Genomic DNA, 23,665 nt, shown 5'->3' with positions numbered 1-23,665 from the left:
TTGCCGGGAGACACTTCAAGAAACTGCACTACGTTCCCACGTTATGCGCTCACAATGAGAGCGAGTGAGAGCGTTCGTTTCGGTTCACGGTCGTCTGGAAAGAGCACGAATAGGAGCAGTGGCGAGCAATGCCGCACCAACCCGAAGGCATTCACCTGGAGAGAGAGTGAAACGGAGCAGTCAACCTGCGCAGGCGCCGCAAGCAATCTCCTGCGACTGCACCACTAATTCAAAATGTCAAGTCAATGGTTGTCTCTCTCGCTCTTAGGTGGGCGCGGGCTAACCATGCCCGAGTGGAAGGGACGCGTGCCTCTCACTCACTCTCATTGTGAGTTATTATTTCATCCTTCTTCCTACTATACGAATGAATATTCACATTAAAATTATTTTACCACTCAAAGTCGTTGTCACGTAAAACTTTTGCCCGTATACCGACTTTACAGGCAACCATGCAATTTTTTTTTCTATTATTGTATCCCACCGTTCACCATATCTGCTTTGCATCAGTTTGGCGCCCAACTTTTGGAATATTCAGTCGCGGATTGAAATCGCTTCCCGTGCCTGTAGATCGGTGAGTTGTTTTTATTTCATTGTTTTCGATTTATTTTGGTTGATTAATTAATTTCTGTTTTGTTGTTTGATTCTAGATTTCATCCTTACTTCATTCTTCATTCATTATTATTCATTAATTTATCTATTTATTTGAAAATTTACATAATTGAGGGCACCAGGAACTGAATCCCATTATTGCCCTCAAAACGCACATTGAGCAAACGATTTGTATAACAATTCATTAAAATGAAAATAGAATAACTTAACTAATACACTATTGAGTTTTAGAAAAAAGTGAAAACAAGATACAAACAAAATAGTAGAAAAACTTGCAAATATGAAACTTGCAATGAAAAAATGATAACATAACTACATTTTCAGAATGATGGTGAGAGGAGAGAGAAAGATAAGGTAATCTTATGCTATCCCTCTCCGGATTTTAGATAAAGATAAACTTTGTCCAAAATAGGTAAAGACATGTAGGCCTATAGTCAGGTCCACGTTTTAATGGCAGTGTTTAATTAGTTATGGTATTGCTATCCTTATCTATCATTCAACAAAGTGAATAGCGCTATCTCTTTCTCGCTTTGCTCTATTGCCAGATCGTCTTTTAACAATGTGTAATTAATTAACAAACTACTCCATCTTAGCTATGATTGATTATTTTAAACGCGAATGAACCGTTAATATTGCATCAATAACCTGTATCAGATACCGTCTATAGAAGGCATTGGCAAGACAGAGGATCGGCAACGTTGTTCTCCTATCATTCTCCACTGCCATTATAACGTGGACCTCACTGGAGTTCCCCACTTCACAAAACTTCCAGTCCAAAAATATAATTTTCGCCACACTGCACAGAAAGCAGCTGTTTTCCAGTCCCTACGTAAATCTGAAAGACATTATTTGCAGACGGCTCTCGTCTGACGTCAGAACAGGTTTCATCTCGGCCTAGGCCGGAAAGAGTACCCTTTTCAGCCGCTAACATGGAACTAAGAAAGGAGATCAAAAAAACAGCTGATCAAAAAAATTTAATTATTTGTGTTCATTATTCAATAATTAAAACATTTATAATAATATCATCTTATTGTCATTTGAAGTAATAAAAAAGGATTTAAACTCAACCTCCCACATAATTGAACATCATCTTTTAGGTTATTTGGACAAATCAGAATAAAAAAATTAAAATACTTGGACAATTTCCTGATATTCAGATTACCTCAGATTTGCTAGAGCTATCACCTTCCACTTCTGCTTTCGGAAGTGCTTAGTAAACAACAAACTATTCTCATATATATATTGTTTATTTTTGTGTGTGGCGAAAAATAGCGTTCGCACCACAGGCAAAAATGTTTTTCCGGCTCTCAATCTTTTCTAGTCCTCGGCCTACGGCCTCGGACTTGAAAATCGATTTCGAGCCGGCAAAACCTCATTTTCTGCTCTAGGTGCAAAATATACTATTTCACCAAGCAGATTTCTAGTTATTTACGTTTCTCAAAAATTACAAAAAATTGATAGAACTCAATAACTGAGATTGATGTAAGAGAAACTTACTTGATTATTTTGTTGCAAATTTCATGTTTAATCTATGATCTTCGGCTGTCACACCTTCCATGGGGCACAATCTTTATATCTGAAAGAGGAAAAATGGCACTGTTCCATTCACTCATTCATTCATTCATACACCATGAACACAGCTAAAGTACCTATGCTACTTTAACCTCCAAGTACATTTAACATTTGAAACATAATGAAACATATATAGACAAAACCATACAGGTATGTTCATCCCACCTTGTAGGGTGTAGGGTCGATGAACTGAAATTCCGAGGGAATGAGACCATCCCGAAAATTCTATTGTCGGGGTCTCTCTTAACACGAAATTGAATTTGTTAATTGGCTGATATATTCGACTATATTTATAAATGAATATTTTATGTATGTATGTAGGTAGAACCCACATCTACGAGTCTCATGTATTTATATTCTATGAGAATTATTGAGATTGAGAGAAAGATAGAGATGGAGAGAGAGTGTGAGAGAGAGAGAGAGAAAGAGGGGGGGGGAAAGAGAGAGAGAGAGAAAATAGAAAGATTGATTGATTGAGTACTTTATTTATGTAGATTACAATATATACTGGCTTATACACTTATATAAAATAGCTTACAATACAGAAAAATTATAGATGAATTAACATAATGTAGACTAAGAAAATAATTATTGAACTGTATATGATAAGAAAAAGTAATTTGTAATATAATAACTATAGATAATTATATTGTTATGCATCTACATAAATTGGCGGAGCTTTGGACATATCAATGTCCATTCTTTGGAAAGAATATTCGAAGTATTCTTCCCACTAACTCTCTACCAAAGAGAAAGAGAGAGATAGAGAGAGAGAGAGAGAGAGAGAGAGAGAGTGAGAGAGAGAGAGAGCGATTGATAGAGAGAAAGAGAGAGATAGTGATAGAAAAAGAGAGATAGAGAAAGAGAAAAGAAGGAAGAAAAAGAGAGAGAATGGTAGAAAAAGAGGAATAGTGAGAGAGAAAGAGAGAGAACGAGAAAGAGGGAGTAAGAGAGTGTGAGAGTGTGAGATGAGAAGGAGAGAGCTGTGGCGTATTAAAAGACTGCCACAAAGTTAATTGGAATTTGAATTTTACCGCCATTCATAATAATTCAAATGAAGCTCTCCCAATGGTGCACTGTTGACACTGGACCTTTCCACACTTCCGGTTTTATCGACGTTTAATTGGAAAGTCAAATTGGAGAGAATTTCGGTTTTTGCAAAATCATAATGGAACGTGACAATTTTCGATTTTCAAAAGATTCAAAGTTCATTGACGAAGTTTAGGCCTATTGGCGAAGTTCTTTTTTGTTGATGATTCTTTGATAGAAACTTCATTGATCAAATCGATACTCAAATCGATATCAAATCGAATGATATCGATCATTCTATGGTGACTACTTCAATAATATTATAGTGAGGTCGACGTTATAATGGCAGTATTTGATTAACATTCATTGGTGTTGCTATCCTTGTCTATCATTCAACAAAGCAGACATCGCTATCCTTCTCAAGCTATGCAATGCTGCCAGATCGTTTTTCAACAATGTAGTTTAATTCATTAACAACATTTTTTATCCCAATTATAAAAACTGTATTTGATCATTGAAAAATAGATTTTCTTGACGATGAAATAGAATCGATTATTTTAAACAAGAATGAACAGTTGATATTATAACATCAGATATACCGGTATCAGCTATCCTCTATAGATGGCAGTGGCGAGGCAGAGAATCGGCGACGCTATCTCCTATCTTTGGAACAAATGACTGAAACTGTCCTGCCCTAGAACGATCACATGACAACCATCCCCCACCCATCCAACAAATACAAACCTTTAAACCTGTTATAGAATGAATTCTGTATATATATATTATATAAACTCATGTTTTTTTAATTATCCACTGCATACTGCTGTATATTACTGAAAGTTGATTACCCTGATCTACTTTCAGCCTACTTCATTTTATTAATCAATAATTTGATCTTATCTACCTATATAATTATTTTACTCTATCAATTTTCTGTTTTTTTTCTCTTAAATATTTATATTGATTAAAACTTTTACAAAATTTCCATTAATAAATAAATCCTTAGTTTAATTAATTAAATTAACGTTTTGGTAGAGAGTTAGTGGGGAGGATATTTTTAATATTCTTTCCGAAGAATGGACATTGATATGTCCAAAGCTCCGCCAATTTATGTAGATGCATAACAATATAATTATCTATAGTTATTATATTACAAATTACTTTTTCATATCATATACAGTTCAATAATTATTTTCTTAGTCTATATTATGTAAATTCATCTATAATATTTTGCTGTATTGTAAGCTATTGTATATAAGTGTATAAGCCAGTATATATTGTAATCTACATAAATAAAGTACTCAATCAATCAATCAATCAATCTTTCTCCACTACCATTATAACGTGTATCTCACTGTAGTGAATTGGAAGCTTGAACATGAAACAGCAGAGTATATTGCATGGGTAAAGCTCTACGATTGGCCATTAGCTGTTGACCAATAACGGTTGAGCTCGATTGTCATTGGCCGAGCGACTAGACACGCCCGAGTATTCCAAATATGGTCATCAGAACAGTTTAATAACAACAAATGAAGATGAATTTGGTAACAAATAAAATCAGATAGATAATAAATGAGAGAGAGTTGAAGAATATACGTTTTGGAGACCAGTTAATACCAAACTACAAACTACAAAAGCCAACTTGTATAATCAGTTCATTCTCAAATATTTAACAATCACCATCAGATTCTTGTTCTTTTAATTGGAAGTGTACACTCAGCTTACACTGAGTTTACATTATGGCGATCAGATAATTATAATGTAGTCTCTCATACTGTGCCCTTCTCCCTCTCACTCAGCCAAAACATTGATAATCCACAGATGAAGTCGGCTTGAGGTGACAAAAAATCGGTTTGAAGTTTGGAACAAGGACAACGTATACCATGAGATATCTTCTTGAGCTATTTTTCCCCAATGTACTGAGTCGGGTCTATCAGAGGTATGATTGATCAGGAACCAGTAATTGATATCACTCTTAGGTAGACAGAGTTCAAAGATATATTCATCATAGAAGGCAGTAATAATAATAATAATATCGAGTGACCTGGCTGGCTCAGGTCTGGTGTCAGAGTTTTCAGGTCGCAACTGATCAATTTCAGGGCCTCTGACATGACCTAACGACTGCTTTTTAGGCAGCCGGGACCGACGGCTTAACGTGTCCATCCGAAACACGGGAGTGGCCCGAGATAAATATCTTGCCCGGGCCGGGATTTGAACCCCGGGCCTCTGAATCATGAAGCCAGCATCTGATCCATTCGACTACGGCCACTCCTATAGAAGGCAGTGAAAAAGGAGAAGTATCCGCAAAGCCTTCCCATCATTCGTACTCACTTATAACGTGTATATCGTTATGTATAAATTTTTCTCCTGTTTCAAACAATTCAACCAATGATAGCAGTGTGGAATGGATCTTGACATACTAATCTCAGTTGTTTTTTTATTGTAGGTCACTAAACGCTGAAGACGATCACCACGTGACCAGCTCACCGCGTCCTGAGGACGTCAAAGACGAGAAGAACACCCTGAACCTCCTCACTTCCGGCAGCTCTCCCTCACTGAGACCTCCTCATCCTCCTCCGCCACCTCCTCAACCTCATGGCACCTCTTCACACTCACTACGACTTGTGAGGAAAGGAGCCTGCCGCAGGAGAACCCGTGCCTCGACAATACACGTCGACACTCCCCAACGGAACTCCCTGAAGAGGACCTCGATCGAGATCCGGAAAAGGGTCACCAGCTACCATGGACCCTCGAATCGTTGGGGAACTAGTGACTCTTCCTCACCCGAAGACGCGAAAGACAAGGAGGAAGATGAAAACCCTGAGAACTCAACCCCACCAAACCCCAAAACCATAGAATACAAACGCTTCGACAATCAAAATTCGAAAAATAATCTCCCCAGGAGACGGTACAGTCATCCCCTGAACGTGCCCCTCGCTGGGTACAGTCACAGCAGAAAGTGTAGCAGGTGTAGGAAGCATGTGAAGACTGATCAGACAGGTACAACCAACCCCAAAACTTGCAGAAACCAGACTAGTGGTAGTGTCAAAAACTGTAAATGTTACAAACAAAGTTGTCCAGGATCTAAACGTGGTGGTAGTAATAGTAGAGATCCTACAGACTGCAAAATTTGTACCAAATGCTGTAGAGGATCTGAAATTGGCGGTGTTAGTTATAGTGAAAACTCTATAGACTTGAAAATTGGTGTGGGATATGGAAAGAGGGAGAAAGATGATAGTGAGGACCCTAAAAGTGGGGACAAAGATAGTATGAGCTCCAAAAGTAGGGGCAAAGATAGTACATTCCCCAAAAGTAGAGAAAACGATAGTGTAAGCCCCGAAGTTTGTACAAGATCTAGTGTCAAAGATATTTGTGTAGAATGTGAAAGTGGGGAAAAAGATAGTACAATACCCAAAAGTAGTGACAAAGATAGAAGCCTAAGAGTTTGTACAAGATCCAGTGTCAAAGACTGTAAAGATCTTAGTAAAGACTCTCAAGAAGTGTATAGGAGAGACAGGTTGAGCCCTAAACAGAGTAGCAAAAAGTGTTCAAGCACCAAGACTATTGCCAAAGACTCTCAGGGGAGTTCTAAAGACTGTACAGTGTTCAAAAGTGATAAAAATGGTGAAAAAAGTGGGGATAACACATGTCATGTTTGTAAAAAAGTTACCACGAGTGAGGAAGTGTGTAGTTGTCCATATTTAGAAAGTTTATCGAGTGAAGAAAGAATTAGAAAAGACTTAAAAGTGTTGAAAATTGATAGCAAAGACTGTAAAAGTGGGGGTTTGGATGAGAATGTACCTCATAGTGTACACTCAAATACTGAAAAATCCCACAATATCCCCACAGATACTGAAATACCCCAAAATCTTCCCTCCAGTGTTAACCCTTGTTGTGATACACATCAGTATGATCTGATAAACTTGAGTGATAGTGATGAACGTGTAATTAGTGGAAATATAGCCACAAATGTAAATATGCCCCAGATTGATTCTTCCAGTTTTGAAAAACATAGTATTATGAGAACTAGTGATTTGAAAGATAGTGAAGCATCTCAGAGCTCCTCAAGTATTATCCAAATTAGTAAAAATGTTTCCCAAAATAGTGACAAGTGTAGGCATGTTTGTTTGGAACAGGATATCACAGTGATTAAAAATGAGGACCAGGGTAGTGGTAGTGTTCCCAAAATTGTAGGGAATGTACCAAAATTTTCCTCAAAAGCAATAAATTGTACATGTGAATGTGGATGTCATACTATGAATGAAGACCTTTCAGGTGAAAATTTCCCTGCAAGTACAAGAATTTCTTTGAAAGGAAGATGTATTTGTACAAGTCTCAGTAATAGAGACTTGAGGAAACGTGATGTGCTTAGGAAGTCTGAGGAGAACCTCAAAGTATCTGAACTTGAGCCTGGAATGTGTGAATGTCATTCCAGAATGTCTCAAGATATCACCAGATTGTCTGAGAATATCCCCAGAACGCCCCAAGATGTGACAAGGTTGTCTGAGAATATCCCCAGAACGCCCCAAGATGTGACCAGATTGTCTGAGAATATTTCCAGTACATCTCAAGATGTGACAAGGTTGTCTGAGAATATCTCTAGAGCATCCCAAGATACCACCAGATTGTCTGAGAATATCTCCAGAACGCCCCAAGATGTGACAAGGTTGTCTGAGAATATCTCCAGAACGCCCCAAGATGTAACAAGGTTGTCTGAGAATGTCCCCAGAACATCACAAGATGACACTAGATTGTCTGAGTGTATTCCTAGAACATCTGGAGATACCACTAGGTTGTCTGACAATATCCCTAGAACATCGCAAGATTCCATAAGATTGTCTGATAATATCCCAAGAACATCTGGAGATACCACCAGATTGTCTGAGAATATCCCCAGAACATCTCAGGTCCCAAGTCCCAACCACATTCCTCCAGCTTCCAAATGTGCTTCAAATCACCAAAATTTGGACAACAGTGGTTTCCTATCTGGCGACAATCTACGCATGGCCTACAGCTGTGGTGACATTAGACATATGTGTTGTAGTGATGACTTGGAACAGATGTCCAGTGATGATTTCTGTGTGAAAAATGTCAACATCAGCAAAAAACTGCCTTCACCCCATGAGAAGAGAGATGCCGAGAGACATTCCATGATGCTGCTTCCCCCACCCTGCCGGTGTCCGTACTTTGGGGATGTGGAGGGAGAGAGGAAGGTGAGTGTTTATTGTTGAAATTTAGTACAAAGTTGTCAATTTTGAATTTAATAGTCCACATTGGAAGTTAATAAATAACATCAATATAGATTATAGATTTCGAATTTAACTGTCGATTCTAACACAAAGTTGTCAATTTGAAATTTAATAGTTCACATTGGAAGTTAATAGATAACATCAATATAGATTATAGATTTCGAATTCAACTGTCGATTCTAACACAATGGTATTTATCAGTACTGTAAACTGATAATACCATGTAAACCATGACAATACTTGATAATAACATAGAGGAAATATAGCGCAGGAAGATATCCCATGGTATGGGGCGTTTATGTTCCAAATTCCACTGTTAACTCAAGACGATAATCCTAGTAGTTTTTATGGCGAAGCTGAATTTACTGCACATAAAAACATAATTTACTGCAGATAAATTTACTTTTTTGCACTGGAAGTCTCTCATACTGTGCCGTTTTCACACTCTCACACCAACAAAACAGTAAAAAATAGACAGTAGATGACGGTAATTGACTTGAGTTAACAAGAAATTAGGAGCATGGTTAGGCTTGAAATTTGGAGCATGAAATTACGCTTGAAATTTGGAGCATGAACGATCAATACCATGGGATATCTACTTATTATGCTCTCTTTCCTCTATGATAATACTATCAGATAATAATTTTAAATATTTCAATATTTATTGAAATATTTCTATATTTCTGTGATATTTCAATATAGTGATACTCAATTCAATATTTTTACTCTATTAAATAGCCCACTATGACAAAGATAATCACCAAAATTTATGATCACAAAAATGCATGCTATTTCCAAAATCTCTGATAAGTCTATCATCACCAAATAGAAGGAATCTTGAAGTGTTTAACAAAGATCAATCACCAGTAAAAATCTCCTCTTCTCATAATTTCCACTGTTTCACAAAATTAGAATATCATACCTTGTTATGGAAGTGTTCATACTGCCTTGGTGTGAACTCAACCATATCAACCAATGTTATTCAATTTCATCCCGACAGATCGGAAATTCATTGGAAAGCAGGGCTTATGGCTTGTGGCGTTCCATTTGAGGTGAGATTCACTTCAATCTGTCAGTATTTCTCATAGCTAACACCAATGCTTCCCATTCAACTAATGCTGACAGTTTGAAGTGATAGTCTCTACCATAGCTGAGAGATAGGATCTTCTAGTTGTTTATTGGACCACCAGAGGGCAGGCGATACATAGATGGTGCTATCAGGAAACTATGTAACATAGCTAATAGGTTACATAGTTATCCAGTATATATACTGTATACTGTAACAGTAAATATGCGATATATACTGCATATATGAATAGTATATAATAATATATATGCAGTATATCTGTATAAAGTATATAGAATCTGCTGTTGGTATATAGCAATGTGAGATGATTGGATCAAGATGCCAATCTAGAGTGTGGGACTCAGTTAACAAGTCGATTATCACTAATATTAAGTGCAAGATGTATATAGATGTCATGGGCAGAAATTTATCTGTAATGTAAATGTGTTGTTAATATGTTCCATGAAATCGTAATTCTATTTAATGAGAGTAAGCCTATTTGTGACAATGCCTTAAATTCTAGAATATTGTCTCAAAATGAGGACCTCACAGAGGTGGACGTTAATATTATCCCTGTGTTAAGGCTGCTTGAGGGTTTAACTGATTTGGAGATTGTAATGATGCTGAATGAAAGCATTTACTGAGAGAAATGGAATAATTGTGAAGGAAATTTCCAATAAGACTTATATAGTTTATTTAATGTTCTTGAACATCAAATGAGCATTCAAAGTTGAAAAAGTACATTCATGGAGTTCAAAGCCAAATTTCAAACAGTTTGGACACTCATAGAGAGTTCAGAAAACGTCAAACAATGGATCAATTATTCTCATTTAAAATCTCTTCCTCTTTCCAACCATATATTTAGAATTAGATTTTGACTCACAGTCTTCCATCGAAGTTTTTCAAAAATACTGAAAAATCTATACACCTTGGAAAAATAAAGTCGATATAAGAAAATTTTGGTGATTTCATGTTGAAAATGCCATGTAGATTCTAGTATGGTCTTCAACTGTTACACCTTTATTTGAGGAACATCCTATGAAATAAATCTATGATTCACTCATTCATCACATTGTGCACAAATACTTGGTATAAGTGAAGGAACAACATGTTCATGCCCAAGACTGTCGTATTTGACATTTTATACTGTAAATAATAAAGGTTATGCCACTTTCACTTTTCAAAAACAGTTCACACTCTTCAAAGCTAACAGACTAGTGATTACAACATTTCAATAAATTATGCATTCACTTTCATAATTAAATCATGAATTTCGTGTTTTTTTCTTACAGGTATCCCCCAACAGAACCAACGAAGTAGTCATAGTAACCAGCACACCGCCCCAAAAATCGCCTCTCCGCCGGCGCTCCAAACAATACTCCCTGAAAACCTCCGAATCCGAGGACAACACGGCCTCCACCGCCTCCACCCCTCTCCACTTCACCCCTCGTTCGGGACGCACCTCGTCCACCATCACACTGGGCAGTGTGAAGCGGAAATCCGAGTGTGAACCGGCCGCAGTGACAACGGTCGTCACCTGGGAGTCACCCGGCGTCTTCGGGCATCGTCGTGGATCGAGCTTCGGCAGCGCCGGAACCGCCCGAACTATGGTGATGACGTCAGAGACTCGCTCCAACCGGTTCAACAACCTCCGGAGAGCGGTGACCTTGAAGATGCCCAAACACAATGGTTCAATCTTCGCTGCCACAGAACTCAGCAGGGTCTCCTCCACTTCTACACTAACCTCTAAAAACTCCAAGATCCGTGGACCATACTCCCGGAACTCTAGCATTCTATTCCGGACATCCTCCCGTCATGGACGGATCATCCGCTTAGAACAGAAAGCGACAAAAGTTCTGGGAGTCGTCTTCTTCACGTTTGTGATCCTTTGGGCACCCTTCTTCATCCTGAACCTTCTACCCTCGATCTGTGGTGATTGTGAGAAGGATATCGGGAAGGGTGTTTTTGATTTTGCAACATGGTTGGGGTATGCCAGCTCTATGGTCAACCCGATATTCTATACAATTTTCAACAAGGTTTTCAGACAGGCTTTCAAGAAGGTGTTGTTGTGTAAGTATCATAGGAAAGAGACGTGGAAACCTTCAAAACCCAATAAGTAGGTATTCAATTATTCATTGAAGTTCAATATTTTTCTTCAGTTACATTCATCAAGTTCAATGATTTTTTCAAGTTTTGTTATACAGTGGAATCTACGTTACACTGTTTTATTTAGTCAAGTTCAATGATTTTTCAAGTTTTGTCATAATTATAGTATAATTCATCTTGAACTGTCTGCTTCTGGTTGAATGGGGTGGATGTCAACGATCAATACGTCAAATAATACACAAGTTGGGAAATCAACAAAATATCTTTGTTTTCAAATTTTGCGAAATGTCGTTCTTTCCATGCTTCCCTTATAACTGTATATACTATTAACTGGTATTGAATTAAGAATTAATTATTGAATAGTATCATAGAGAAACAATAGCATAAGTAGATATCCCATGGTATAGGGCGTTTATGTCACAACTTTTACTGTTATCTCAAGCTGATAGTCCACGTAGTTCTTTCCTGTGAAGCTTTATGACGCTGGTAGTCTCTCATATTGTGCCGTTCATACACTCTTTCCCGGTCAAAACAGTAAAAATCGACAATAATCGACAGTAATCGGCTTGAGATAACAGTAAAAGTTGCGATATAAACGCTCTATACCATGGGATATCTACTTATGCTATTGTTTCTCTATGATAGTATACAGTCACTTTAGAGCCAATTTGAATAAGTTTTTTGTGTAGTTGAGAAGTTGATATTGTGGTAATTATTCATATTGAATGAATCATAGTCTTTTTCATTCAATTTGAATGTGGGGTCGCTTGAGAAAATTGAAAATTCGTACAATTTGGCAACGTGGTTTTCAAACTTGTTTTATTCAGAGTTCAGTGTTATACCTTCATGTAATCATGAATTGGATAATTAGCTGATCGTTTAAAAATTGTGGGATAATACGATAGTCCCTTCAATTCTATTCTATTCAGTACTGAATTTTATCATTGAAGAAGATATGGCATGAGAAGATATGCCATGGTATTTGGCGCTTATATTCCAAATTTAACTGTAAACTCAAGCCGATAGTCCTAGTAGTTGGTTCTTTTTGTTGAAGCTATGTGATGCTGGTAGCTCTAAATTCAGTGCCGTTCTTACACTCTCACCCCAACAAAACAGTAGATAATAATAGACAATATAGTGTACAGTATAAGGTTTGAATTAAAAAAATCATTATTGGACTTCGAAACAGAAACGATTACCATTTGATATCTTCTTATGCTATCTTTTCTCTATGATCTTGATTACATGAATGTAGTTTTTGTAAGGCTCAACCAGTAGGTGAAAATAGTTATTTGTATATCTAGAGTGAAAAGTACGACTTTTTCTCTCTGTGGGAGAAAGTTTGAAGCCTGAGGCAAAGCCGAGGGCAACAGTTTTCCTGAGGGAGAAAAAGTATTTTTCGCTCGTGAAGTACACAACATTTTCCTCCACCTACATTTTTTTATAGAAACTGCAAATAAAATCATTTTAATAACTTACGTATTGGTGACAATGTTTCCTAACAACATAACCTAAATTTAAAACCTAAAAACCGGTCGGCTGATTGGCACTGCCAATTGCGCTATCTATCGGCTAAAGTTGTAACAATTATATCAGCTGAGTGGCTACCAAAAATGGCTGACTCCAGATAATGCGTTTCAGATTTGAATTGCAGATCAAAAATATTTGTTGGCTGGTATTTTGAATAGAATAAAATATTTTTAAAATTGTATAAATTTTTATCGTCTACCAATATTAACAATATAATATCATACGAACAGATATTTCATGAGTTGATCAAATTTCTTGTTGTGGTATTGAATGCAGTTGACTCAATGACATACACCTCTATTACGCTTTCTCATCTGAGCTTAGACCTTCTAACCTATTACAATGTGAGTTTTTGAAATAGATATGCTTCCCATGTTATTTGAATGGAGTCACTTTTCCTCCCTAGGAAGTTTTTTTGTTTTTTACTACCGAGAGCGAAAAAGTGACACTTTAGTATTTTGTTTCAGGGAGTATAGTAAGTACTTTAGACAGTAGGTGGAGGAAAAATAGATAAGAGTGGGAATAACAATACTGTTGGTGTCTCAATGAAGGAAGAGTTCCACAATATCAACAGTAATGAATACATCGAAGATCACTCAACAACCCAATATACAATTTTTGTGATAAAGATGAGAATTAAATTACATTTATATAAGAATAGATACAACACAAGATATACACACACAAGAATAACATGTAACTAAATATCTTTCACCAAACTCTCTCCAGCTTCAAATCGCATAGCTATTAATACTATACAACACTCACTCTCATTTGTGTATTAATCTAATGTACCTAGAATACATTAAAGCACAATTACAATGTATTAAAGGTAAATTGACTAGATTTTATTTTCACTCTCTCGGATGTAAATCTCATTTTAACTCTCTCAGATGTGAATCATCTTATTTGAAGCAAACACAATAACCTCCCTCTTGGAAATTCATTGAAATTTCAAATTTTCGCCAGATTTCCGCCAGCATTTGACGAAATAACCGGCGGCACGTCAAATACAAACACACATCCATCACAAATTTGTCTCGTCTTGTATGCTAATCTCAGTCGGCGCTCATCAGAATGCGGAATCTTGCAGTTGACTTAGGGTTTGTATTAACTGCGCCTGACGAAAGTTGATTTTCTATTCTCACTAAATCATGAAGTCAGTACATTCTCCTACATAGTCTCTCAGTACATAGCCGCACTACATTCTCTTCAAATCAAAATTATTTATTTGATTTCCATATCACTTAATAATCTCACGTATTGAGCACTTTAAATCGTCATCAATTTTAAAACTTCATGTCGTGAAGATAATTTCAAAGTTTTGAAACAAGGTTCACTACAGAGCTCAAACAAGGAAGTATCCTCCTAAACTTCGAACCATCTACAAATGTTAAACCTTTGAGAAACATTTGATCAGTCCAAGATTACTTCCCGAACTTTCAAGTTTTCAAACCCAGTTCAATTCAAGTTTTAGATCCAGTTTGTACAGCAAGATTAAGGCATAGAGAAACGATAGCATAAGTAGATATCCCATAGGGCGTTTATGTCGCAACTTCTACTGTTATCCCAAGCCGATAGTTCACGTAGTTCTTTCCTATGCAGCTGTGTGACGCTGGTAGTCTCTCAAATTGTGCCGTTCATACACTCTCACCCCAACAAAACAGTAAAAATCGACAATAATCGACAGTAATCGGCTTGAGATAACAGTAAAAGTTGCGACATAAATTCCCTATACCATGGGATATCTACTTACACTATTGTTTCTCTATGATTAAGATTAGAGATCAGGGCAAGAGAAATCTAAAATTTCAGTTTAATCTCAAGATTCAAATAAGTTTTTACTGCAAGATTTAAGTTGGGGATCGATCACATTTGATCAAGTTTTAGATCGAGTTTCTACAGTAAGATTAAAATCAGGGATCACAGCACGAGATATCTGAAATTTCAGTTAAATCTCAAGATTTAAATCCAGTTTTCACGGCGAGATTTAAGTTGGAGATCGATCACAGTTCACAGGCAACGTCTGTGCTTACTAAGGTGCTTAACCATGTGCTTCGTTCGGCAGCGAAGTTTGGAGGACTTATGTCAATATTTGACATACGTGTCTTGGAGCAAAGTTCGGAGCTTACTTCCAAAAAATAGACAGTTATCTGTATGACAGAGCAGAGCAAGAAAGGAAGGCATAATCGAGGGTGATTCACCTACAAATGACAGTATTCGTTGGATGGGGAATCATAAATGAGACCTGCAATGTATGCTGACAAGCTATATGTGTATCTCACTAGAGGGAGATGCAGTATAAACTGTCAGTGTTGTTTTAATGAATGGTATTGATGCTATTTATGTGGGATACTGACAGAATTACGTGAGTCACACTATGAGGAAATAATGTTTGAAGTGTCAGTGTTGTTTGAATGAATGGCATTGATGCTATTTATGTGGGATACTGACAGAAATACGTGAATCCCACCATGAGAAAATAGTGTTTGAAGTGTCAGCGTTGTTTTAATGGGTGGAATTGATGATATTTATGTGGAATACTGACAGAAATACGTGAATCCCACCATGAGAAAATAGTGTTTGAAGTGTCAGTGTTGTTTCAATGGATGGCATTGATGATATTTATGTGGGATACTGACAGAAATACGTGAATCCCACTAGGAGGAAATAATATTTGAAGTGTCAGTGTTGTTTAAATGGATGGCATTGATGATATTCATGTGGAATACTGACAGAAGTACGTGAATCTCAATAGAGGAAGATACTGTTTAAATTGTCAGTGTTGTTTGAATGGGTGGCATTGATGATTTTCATATAGAATTCTGACAATTCAAGGTGAATCTACCATGGACTTTAAGTTTCTGGAACAATCATATTTGAAGGCGGAAATTGATTTTATTTATGAATTTAGAGGGTTCACTTCCCGTTTTCCTATCTTTATTTCAAAATTCTCTTAAAAGTTTCTTGTGTATTAGATATACTATATTAGAACTTGGGAAAAGGCCTAAATTTGAAACAGTGCTTGTCACAATTTCTTGTGTTATACCGTAAATTGGAGGTGATATGAGGGGTGTCGCGGCAAAGTCAGCAATCTCCACTAAAGTATTTTGCTGGGATATCACAGGATACTGTACCTGGCTCATATACCATCACTTTCATGAGATTTTTATGAATTTTCTAGTGGATAGAGTGCCTGCGTAGCAGCATAGAGATCCCGGGTTCAAACTCTCTCAATACCAAAAGTTTTTTAACCAGATCACTCCCGTGTTATCGGATGGGCACGTTAAACTGTCGGTCCCGGCTGAAGTATGACAGTCGTGAGGCCCATTGACGGCTTAAATTATATATTCAGGCGGTGGGACCTTCCCGCAAGGGACTCCCCACCAACAAAAGCCATACGAATCTACTTTATTTACTTTATGGGATAATTAAGATGATAACATTAAATATACATGCTCAAGGTCCTAGATTGATCACAAGGTCTGTAATAAGCAAAAATATGTGGGAGATTGCTGAGTTTGACATGTATGTATGGAGTTTGCTGTCTTTGAAACAAATATGTTAGGTTCACATGAATAATGAAATGACAGAGAAGCCTTTCTGAGTCTATAATTAACACAATATAATAAATTATCATTCATGCATGATTTGAAATAGGTTATACAAAATGCAGAGACCACGCTCTAGTTCTATATATATTAATTTTTTCATTCAAATATGTACATTTCAAGTTCAAAATTGGCTGATAAGGAAAAGTCAATGGAAGAAATAGTAAATAATAATAGGGGCATCATAATAGTTGATAGAAATAGAACTAAAAACTCTGGAATTTCCACGGTTCCTTAGCACTCAACATCAGAGTCTTGTTCCCTTCCCTAACAATATCATTATTACGACCAAAGAAATTTGAAAAATAATCCAGTTCTCTTACTTCTTCCCAATTTTCACCAAAATGTTCTATCAACAAGTTCTTTACATCCCTACATTTTTCTTCTTTCACAGTATTGCAATATTAATTTATAATTATTGGGTTGGAATTTTTCATTAAAACGCCCTTTTTTGATAAAATTTTGTATGTGCCACATTCATGTTTATACACATTTTCATCCTTCACTCACAATAAATTGAAAAAGTGAATCGACACAACTCTTATTTCTCAACTCATCATCCAGCATATGCTGCTACCTATTGGCAGAGTTCAGAATAACGTATTACAAATTCTCGACCAATTAGGAGAGAGTAGGCGGAGCTAAAAATATGAGCCAACATGTGCTGCCGTCTACTGGCAGAATGCAAAATTAAATTACATACTGTCAACCAATCAGGAGAGAAAGTAAAGAGTTGATACTAGTTATCAAAAAATGCTGCAACTTCAAAGCTGAATTAAAAGTTGGGTATTTTCAACGCTGTTAACTAATAGCATAGAAAATATAGCACAAGTAGATATCCATCCCATGGTAAAAGTCGTTTATGATCCAAATTTTGAGCTGAATTCTTTTCAACTCAAGCTGATTACTGTCGATTACTGTTAAGTTGTGATGAGAGTGTAAGAACGGCACAGTATGAGAGACTACCAGCGTCACATAGCTTCACCAAAAACAACTACTAGGACTATATCGGCTTGTGTTAACATTGAAAATTGGAACATAAACGCCCTATACCATGGGATATCTTCTTATGCTATCTTTCCTCTACGGTATCCCCAGAAATGATACAGTATCATCACAAAAATATAGTGTATCGCCACACATGATACTGTATCAACACAATATGATAATGCTACTCTTGTAGATATCTACTAATTGTGTTATCATTTCTCGATGATTATATCAACTTCTTTACTGAGAGATTATTTGAAATGTATCTGTAAATAATATTGAATGTATATAGACTAATAATGGAAGTGTAAAAATTACCCCAAATTGTAAATTGTGGAATATCATAGACTGATCTTTTATATTGATAATATAGAGTGTTGTTCCCCACGGTAATATCTAAAATATTTTATTCAACAAAGTTACAATGTGAATGTTGAATTTTGTACAATCAATATACCGGTTCTGTATAATTAATTGTAATACAAATAATATGTAATAAAGATATAATGATATATATTGTACATAACAGTGACTCCCATCAAAGTGTTATATATTGGCCTATATTATTGTGAAAATCATACATATGATGTAAATATTATATTGTAATGGAAGTTGCATTATTTTCAATGTATTTTTATGATGTAAAATTCTAGTCAGAGATGTGTATGGATATTGTAATATGAGATATAATGTTACAAACAGTGAGAATATATTAATTTTTCATAAAATGTGTTAATTTTTCATGAAATGTGTTGTGTTATTCAACGCATGCATTGAATTTATCCCTGGAAACGTACTAGAGAGTCGGCCTATTGGGATTGAAACTTGTTAATATTGTTTAACTCTATGACTGTGTATACGACAAAGTTGTCAACTGAGTTTTCAATTAATTGCGACAATTTGTCGCCAATTTATCAAAAAGCACGGCAACATGTTGTCGGAATCTCTTGTTTCAACAAAAATGTTGTTTCTCAATTAGTTTGAGGAACACTGACAAAGTTGTCAACAAAATATTTCCTCATAGAAATAACACAGACTTTCTCTCTGAGCAGGAAATTGACAACTCTTGCTGTCTACATTTGAGAGTAGCAACATATTCCACTTTTTGTGTAGTTGAGAAGTTGATATTGTGGTAATTATTCATATTGAATGAAAAAGACTAAAAGATTGACAATGGTGTAATAACCGAAACCGGTCTTTCTAAGTATCAATAAATCTGTGGTTTTTGACAATTTCTTAGTCTCTTTCATTCAATAGCAACATATTTTCTACAAGAAATTGACAACTTTTAGTGCATTGGGGAGAAGCCGATTCGATTCGAAATATTGAAATCATAACTCAAAACAATCATGTATATCGAATAATATACCACCCCGTCTTACGGAGGAGACGATAGGTCATCGGTCCCGACTACCTAAAAAGTAGTCGTCATCTCTCATCATCATCCCTCTCTCATTACCCACGCACAAGCCTAAGAGCTTATGTGGGCATCATCATTATTATTAATATATGAAGTCCCTCTTGCACAGTATCAGTTTGAACTGGATTTGATTTCAAACTCGATTAAATCCATATCAAGTTCCGTTTGTTCTAATGAGGTTGATTTTACTTTAAGCAACCAGCTGATTAAATTAAGTTTAAGCTTTGATAGTGCAAATAGCTGTAAAAAGTTGTGAATTTGAATGATGAAGAAGTAGTATATTATTGTCATAGAGAAACAATAGCATAAATAGATATCCCATGGTATAGGGCGTTTATGTCGCAACTTTTACTGTTATCTCAAGCTGATAGTCCACGTAGTTCTTTCCTGTGAAGCTTTATGACGCTGGTAGTCTCTCATATTGTGCCGTTCATACACTCTTACCTGATCAAAACAGTAAAAGTCGACAATAATCGACAGTAATCGGCTTGAGATAACAGTAAAAGTTGCGACATAAAAGCCCTATACCATGGGATATCTACTTACGCTATTGTTTCTCTATGATATTGTGAAGCTCAACTTGAATTCAATAAGAGAGAATTACATTTTATAATTTAATGTGGGAGAAGGATATCTTTCGCTAAAATACAGAGTGAGTTATTCACTGAAACATGAAATCTTTACTTCACTTTCAGATCAGAGAAATCACTCATCTTCAAATGCTTATAACTCAAGAATGGGAGAGAATTTCGCCAATGTGATGACATATTTTTGTTCCTCTCGTCAAGTACTATCATTCGTGACTGTTTGAGCTATTTAAATTCTTGACATTTTTGCAAAAATTCGATGATGTTTTATCCATGGATTTCATGAAAAATGCAAATCTCCCAGATTTTCTTGATATTCTGGCCATGGATAGAGGTTGACCCAACAAGTATTGTGCTATAATATGAGACATTCCACTACAATACAGGGTGAGTTATTCACTGAGACATAAAATGCACCCTCCACTCTCAGATCAGAGAAATCACTCATTTTCAAATGCTTATAACTCAAGAATGGGAGAGAATTTCGCCAATGTGATGATATATTATTGTTACTCTCGTCAAGTCCTATCATTTCTGAGAGGTTGAGCGATTTTAATTTTTGACCATCTTTGAAAAAATCCATGATGGATTCATGAAAAATGCAAATCTCCCAGATTTGATTGATATTCGGGCCATGGATAGAGGGTGACCCAACAAGTATTGTGCTATAATATGAGACGTTTCACTACAATACAACAGAGTGAGTTATTCACTGAAACCTAAAATCCTTACTCCACTCACAGATCAGAGAAATCACTCATTTTCAAATGCTTATAACTCAAGAATGGGAGAGAATTTCGCCAATGTGATGACATATTGTTCCTCTTTTCAAGTACTATCATTCGTGACAGTTTGAGCGATTTTAATTCTTGACATTTTTGCAAAATTCATGAGGTTTTATTCATAGATTTCATGAAAAAAGCTAATGTGCCAGATTTGGTTGATATTCGGATATGGTTTAATTTTTTACCATTTTTGAATAAATCCATTATGTCTTCTGCATAATTATTCAGACGACGTAAAATTCGTAGTTCATTGTCAGTTTTTTTCAGACTTTTTTCTGACATGTGCACTACAAGTTTACACTTCCAGCATAGGGAAATTAGCATTGAAAATTGATCTTGAATTAGTCTACAAATGTATGTGAAAAAACATTCATGGATTTCATGAAAAATGCAAATCTCCCAGATTCTGTTGATATTTGGGCTATGGATAGAGGTTGACCTAACAAGTGTTGAGCTATGGGACGTTTTGCTACAATCATAGAGAAACAATAGCGTAAGTAGATATCCCATGGTATAGGGCGTTCATGTCGCAACTTTTACTGTTATCTCAAGCCGATAGTTCATGTAATTCTTTCCTTTGAAGCTTTATACCGCTGGTAGTCTTTCATATTGTGCCGTTCATACACTTTTACCCAGTCAAGACTGTAAAAATTGACAATAATCGACAGTAATCGGCTTGAGATAACAGTAAAAGTTTATTTATTTATTCATTTCATTGAGAATTACAAATCATAAATATAATATGATTGAGAGAAGACAACAGGCATAGCCCAAAACTGTCTTCTCCCAAATTTTTACAAATAAAAGTTTCAAAAAGAATAAGGTTAAGATTTCACTTTCACTTCAAAAAGTCCAATTTCCACTTCAAAACTAATGACTGAACTAAAAATTTTGAATTTTGATAAAATTTGCGACATAAATTCCCTATACCATGGGATATCTACTTACGCTATTGTTTCTCTATGCTACAATACAGGGTGAGTTATTTACTGAAACATAAAATTATTGATGATTGGCTGAACCTTAAAAATCGCTCACTATGGTGAGTTCAATGAGAATGAGGAAAGAGTGGTAGGAGGAGAAGAAGGAGATGGAGATGGAGAAGTAGGATGAGGAGAAGAAGGATGTGGAGGTGGAGTAGGAGGAGGAGGAGGAGGAGAAGAAGAAGAAGAAGAAGAAGAAGAAGAAGAAGAAGAAGAAGAAGAAGAAGAAGAAGAAGTAGGATGGGAAAAAGAAGGAGAAGAAGGAGGAGGAGAAGGAGGTGGTGAAGAAGGAGGAGGAAAAGAATGAGGGTGAGGTGGATCAGGTGAAGGAGGGGGAGGAGGGGAAGGATATTATTGAGCAATAAACTCGTTGGCATGAATTGCGGTTTTAAGAGGAACACCTGCCCATGACAGGCACCTATTCACATGATAGGCCCACAATGTGATTCACCCTGAAATGTCAGCAACTGATTGGATGAAGAGCAGTGATGAAGCAATCTGAGGATAGCTGACAATATGGGTTAGATTTCACCACATAGGCTCATGCATGTGTATTATTATGCACTGATAGAATATGTATGCGATGTTATCTCGTGCGGTGATGGAGGGATTAGAGTGGGAGGAGGAGGTGGAGGAGAAAGAGGAGGAGGAGGAGTATGAGTAGGAGGTGGAGGAGGAGGAGGAAGAGGAAATGGTGGAGGGGGAAGGGTGGTGATAGTAGTAGTAGGATTTGAAGAGAAGTAGAGGAAGAGAATTATCAAAGATAGTGTATAAATATCGGGGCATCGAGCTTCGCTCGTTATTTATTTATTGACTAGCCGTCAGGCTCGCTTCGCTCGCTATGTCCGTCTAGCCGTCTGGACCCCTGACTGGATCGTCCAAGAATTAGATCAGCCTTTTTCATTTGAGCATTTTTATCATATGTTAGGACAATCCAGTCGGGGGTCCAGACTAAACGGCTGGCTAAACGGATATGGCGAGCGAAGCGAGCCTGACTGCTAGTAATATAATATACCCAGAATTGTAGTAGCAGTGCCCAATCAATTTTTCCGCGATAAATGCATTCAAATCTTCAACTTCGTGCCAACCTATCAAAGTCAACTCAACTTAATGCCAACCTGACAAAATTATTAATTTAGTTGCCAGTTAACAACTGTTTCGAAGAGGTACTCCATCTAGATTATTGTTCTATAGTAACATATTATATGGAAATTTCAATTATAATTAAGAGATTGGGAGAAGAAGAATATACATGCTAAAAGACGAACTTAAAACCCTTAAAAACAACCCTTAGAGTTAAAATATTGCCAAAAGATTTCTTAGTGCGCCTCTAAAGGGCCAACTGTACATACCTACTAAATTTGAACGTTTTTGGTCCGGTAGATTTTCAGTTATGCGAGTGAGTGAGTGAGTGAGTGAGTCAGTCAGTCAGTCAGTCAGTCAGTCAATCAGTGAGTGAGTGCCATTTCGCTTTTATATATATATATATATATATATATATATATATAGATAAACCGAACACAATTCTTTAAAATGATTGGTGAAGTTACTAACAGGCACAGCCCAAAACTGTTTCTTTCCTGAATTTTGATTTATACACTATAAATAGTCCAGAAAGTGAGTTATGTTCCATAATATGGAATTGAATTCAGGTTCAATTTTCTGTTCAAACATTTGAAAACAAAAAAATTATAATTCAGATTATATACAAGCCAAATTGAATAACACTCACTAATCACTTAAATTTGTCAAATAATGATTAACTTTGAAAATTATGATATTATATTCTAGTTTAGGAGGATTATCATGTCATGTCAACAAATCAGATAATGTTGATCAAGTCGATTAAATTGTCTAGCCAGATAATATTTCTCTCTGATTGATTATGATTACACAGCTGGAAATAATTCTGTCTCCCTCCCACACAGGCACACGCATCTTCTGTTATCGAGAGACGACGAAACTATCATCTGTTTTTCAAGGATGAATTATCCTTTTGATGTCGTTCAGCGAGTTCCCCCAAGAATGGGACCTAGTGCAATCCAATTCTTATATCATAAACCTACTATGTTCCAAATTTCGTGAAAATCGTTAGAGCCGTTTTCGAGATCTGTTGAACATAAATAAC

The 23,665-nt window shown here is 36.3% G+C and overlaps 1 protein-coding gene across 5 annotated transcripts in view; it reads left to right on the top strand.

The window, feature by feature from the left end:
* Positions 1-11,677, top strand: part of LOC120353973 — a 258,109-nt gene extending 246,432 nt beyond the window's left edge. For all 5 annotated transcript variants that reach the window (XM_039439598.1, XM_039439596.1, XM_039439597.1 and 2 more), the window contains 2 exons: positions 5,657-8,423; positions 10,818-11,677. In XM_039439598.1, coding sequence (XP_039295532.1) covers positions 5,657-8,423; positions 10,818-11,645 — 3,595 coding nt within the window. In that variant the 3' untranslated portion in view covers positions 11,646-11,677. The remainder of the gene's footprint in view (positions 1-5,656; positions 8,424-10,817) is intronic.
* The last annotated feature ends 11,988 nt before the right edge of the window (positions 11,678-23,665 follow it).

The sequence above is a fragment of the Nilaparvata lugens genome, chromosome 13, assembly GCF_014356525.2.
Source record: "Nilaparvata lugens isolate BPH chromosome 13, ASM1435652v1, whole genome shotgun sequence".
NCBI lineage: Eukaryota > Metazoa > Arthropoda > Insecta > Hemiptera > Delphacidae > Nilaparvata > Nilaparvata lugens.
The sequence above is the reverse complement of the archived record's forward strand: the minus strand, read 5'-3'. Positions and strand labels throughout refer to the sequence as shown.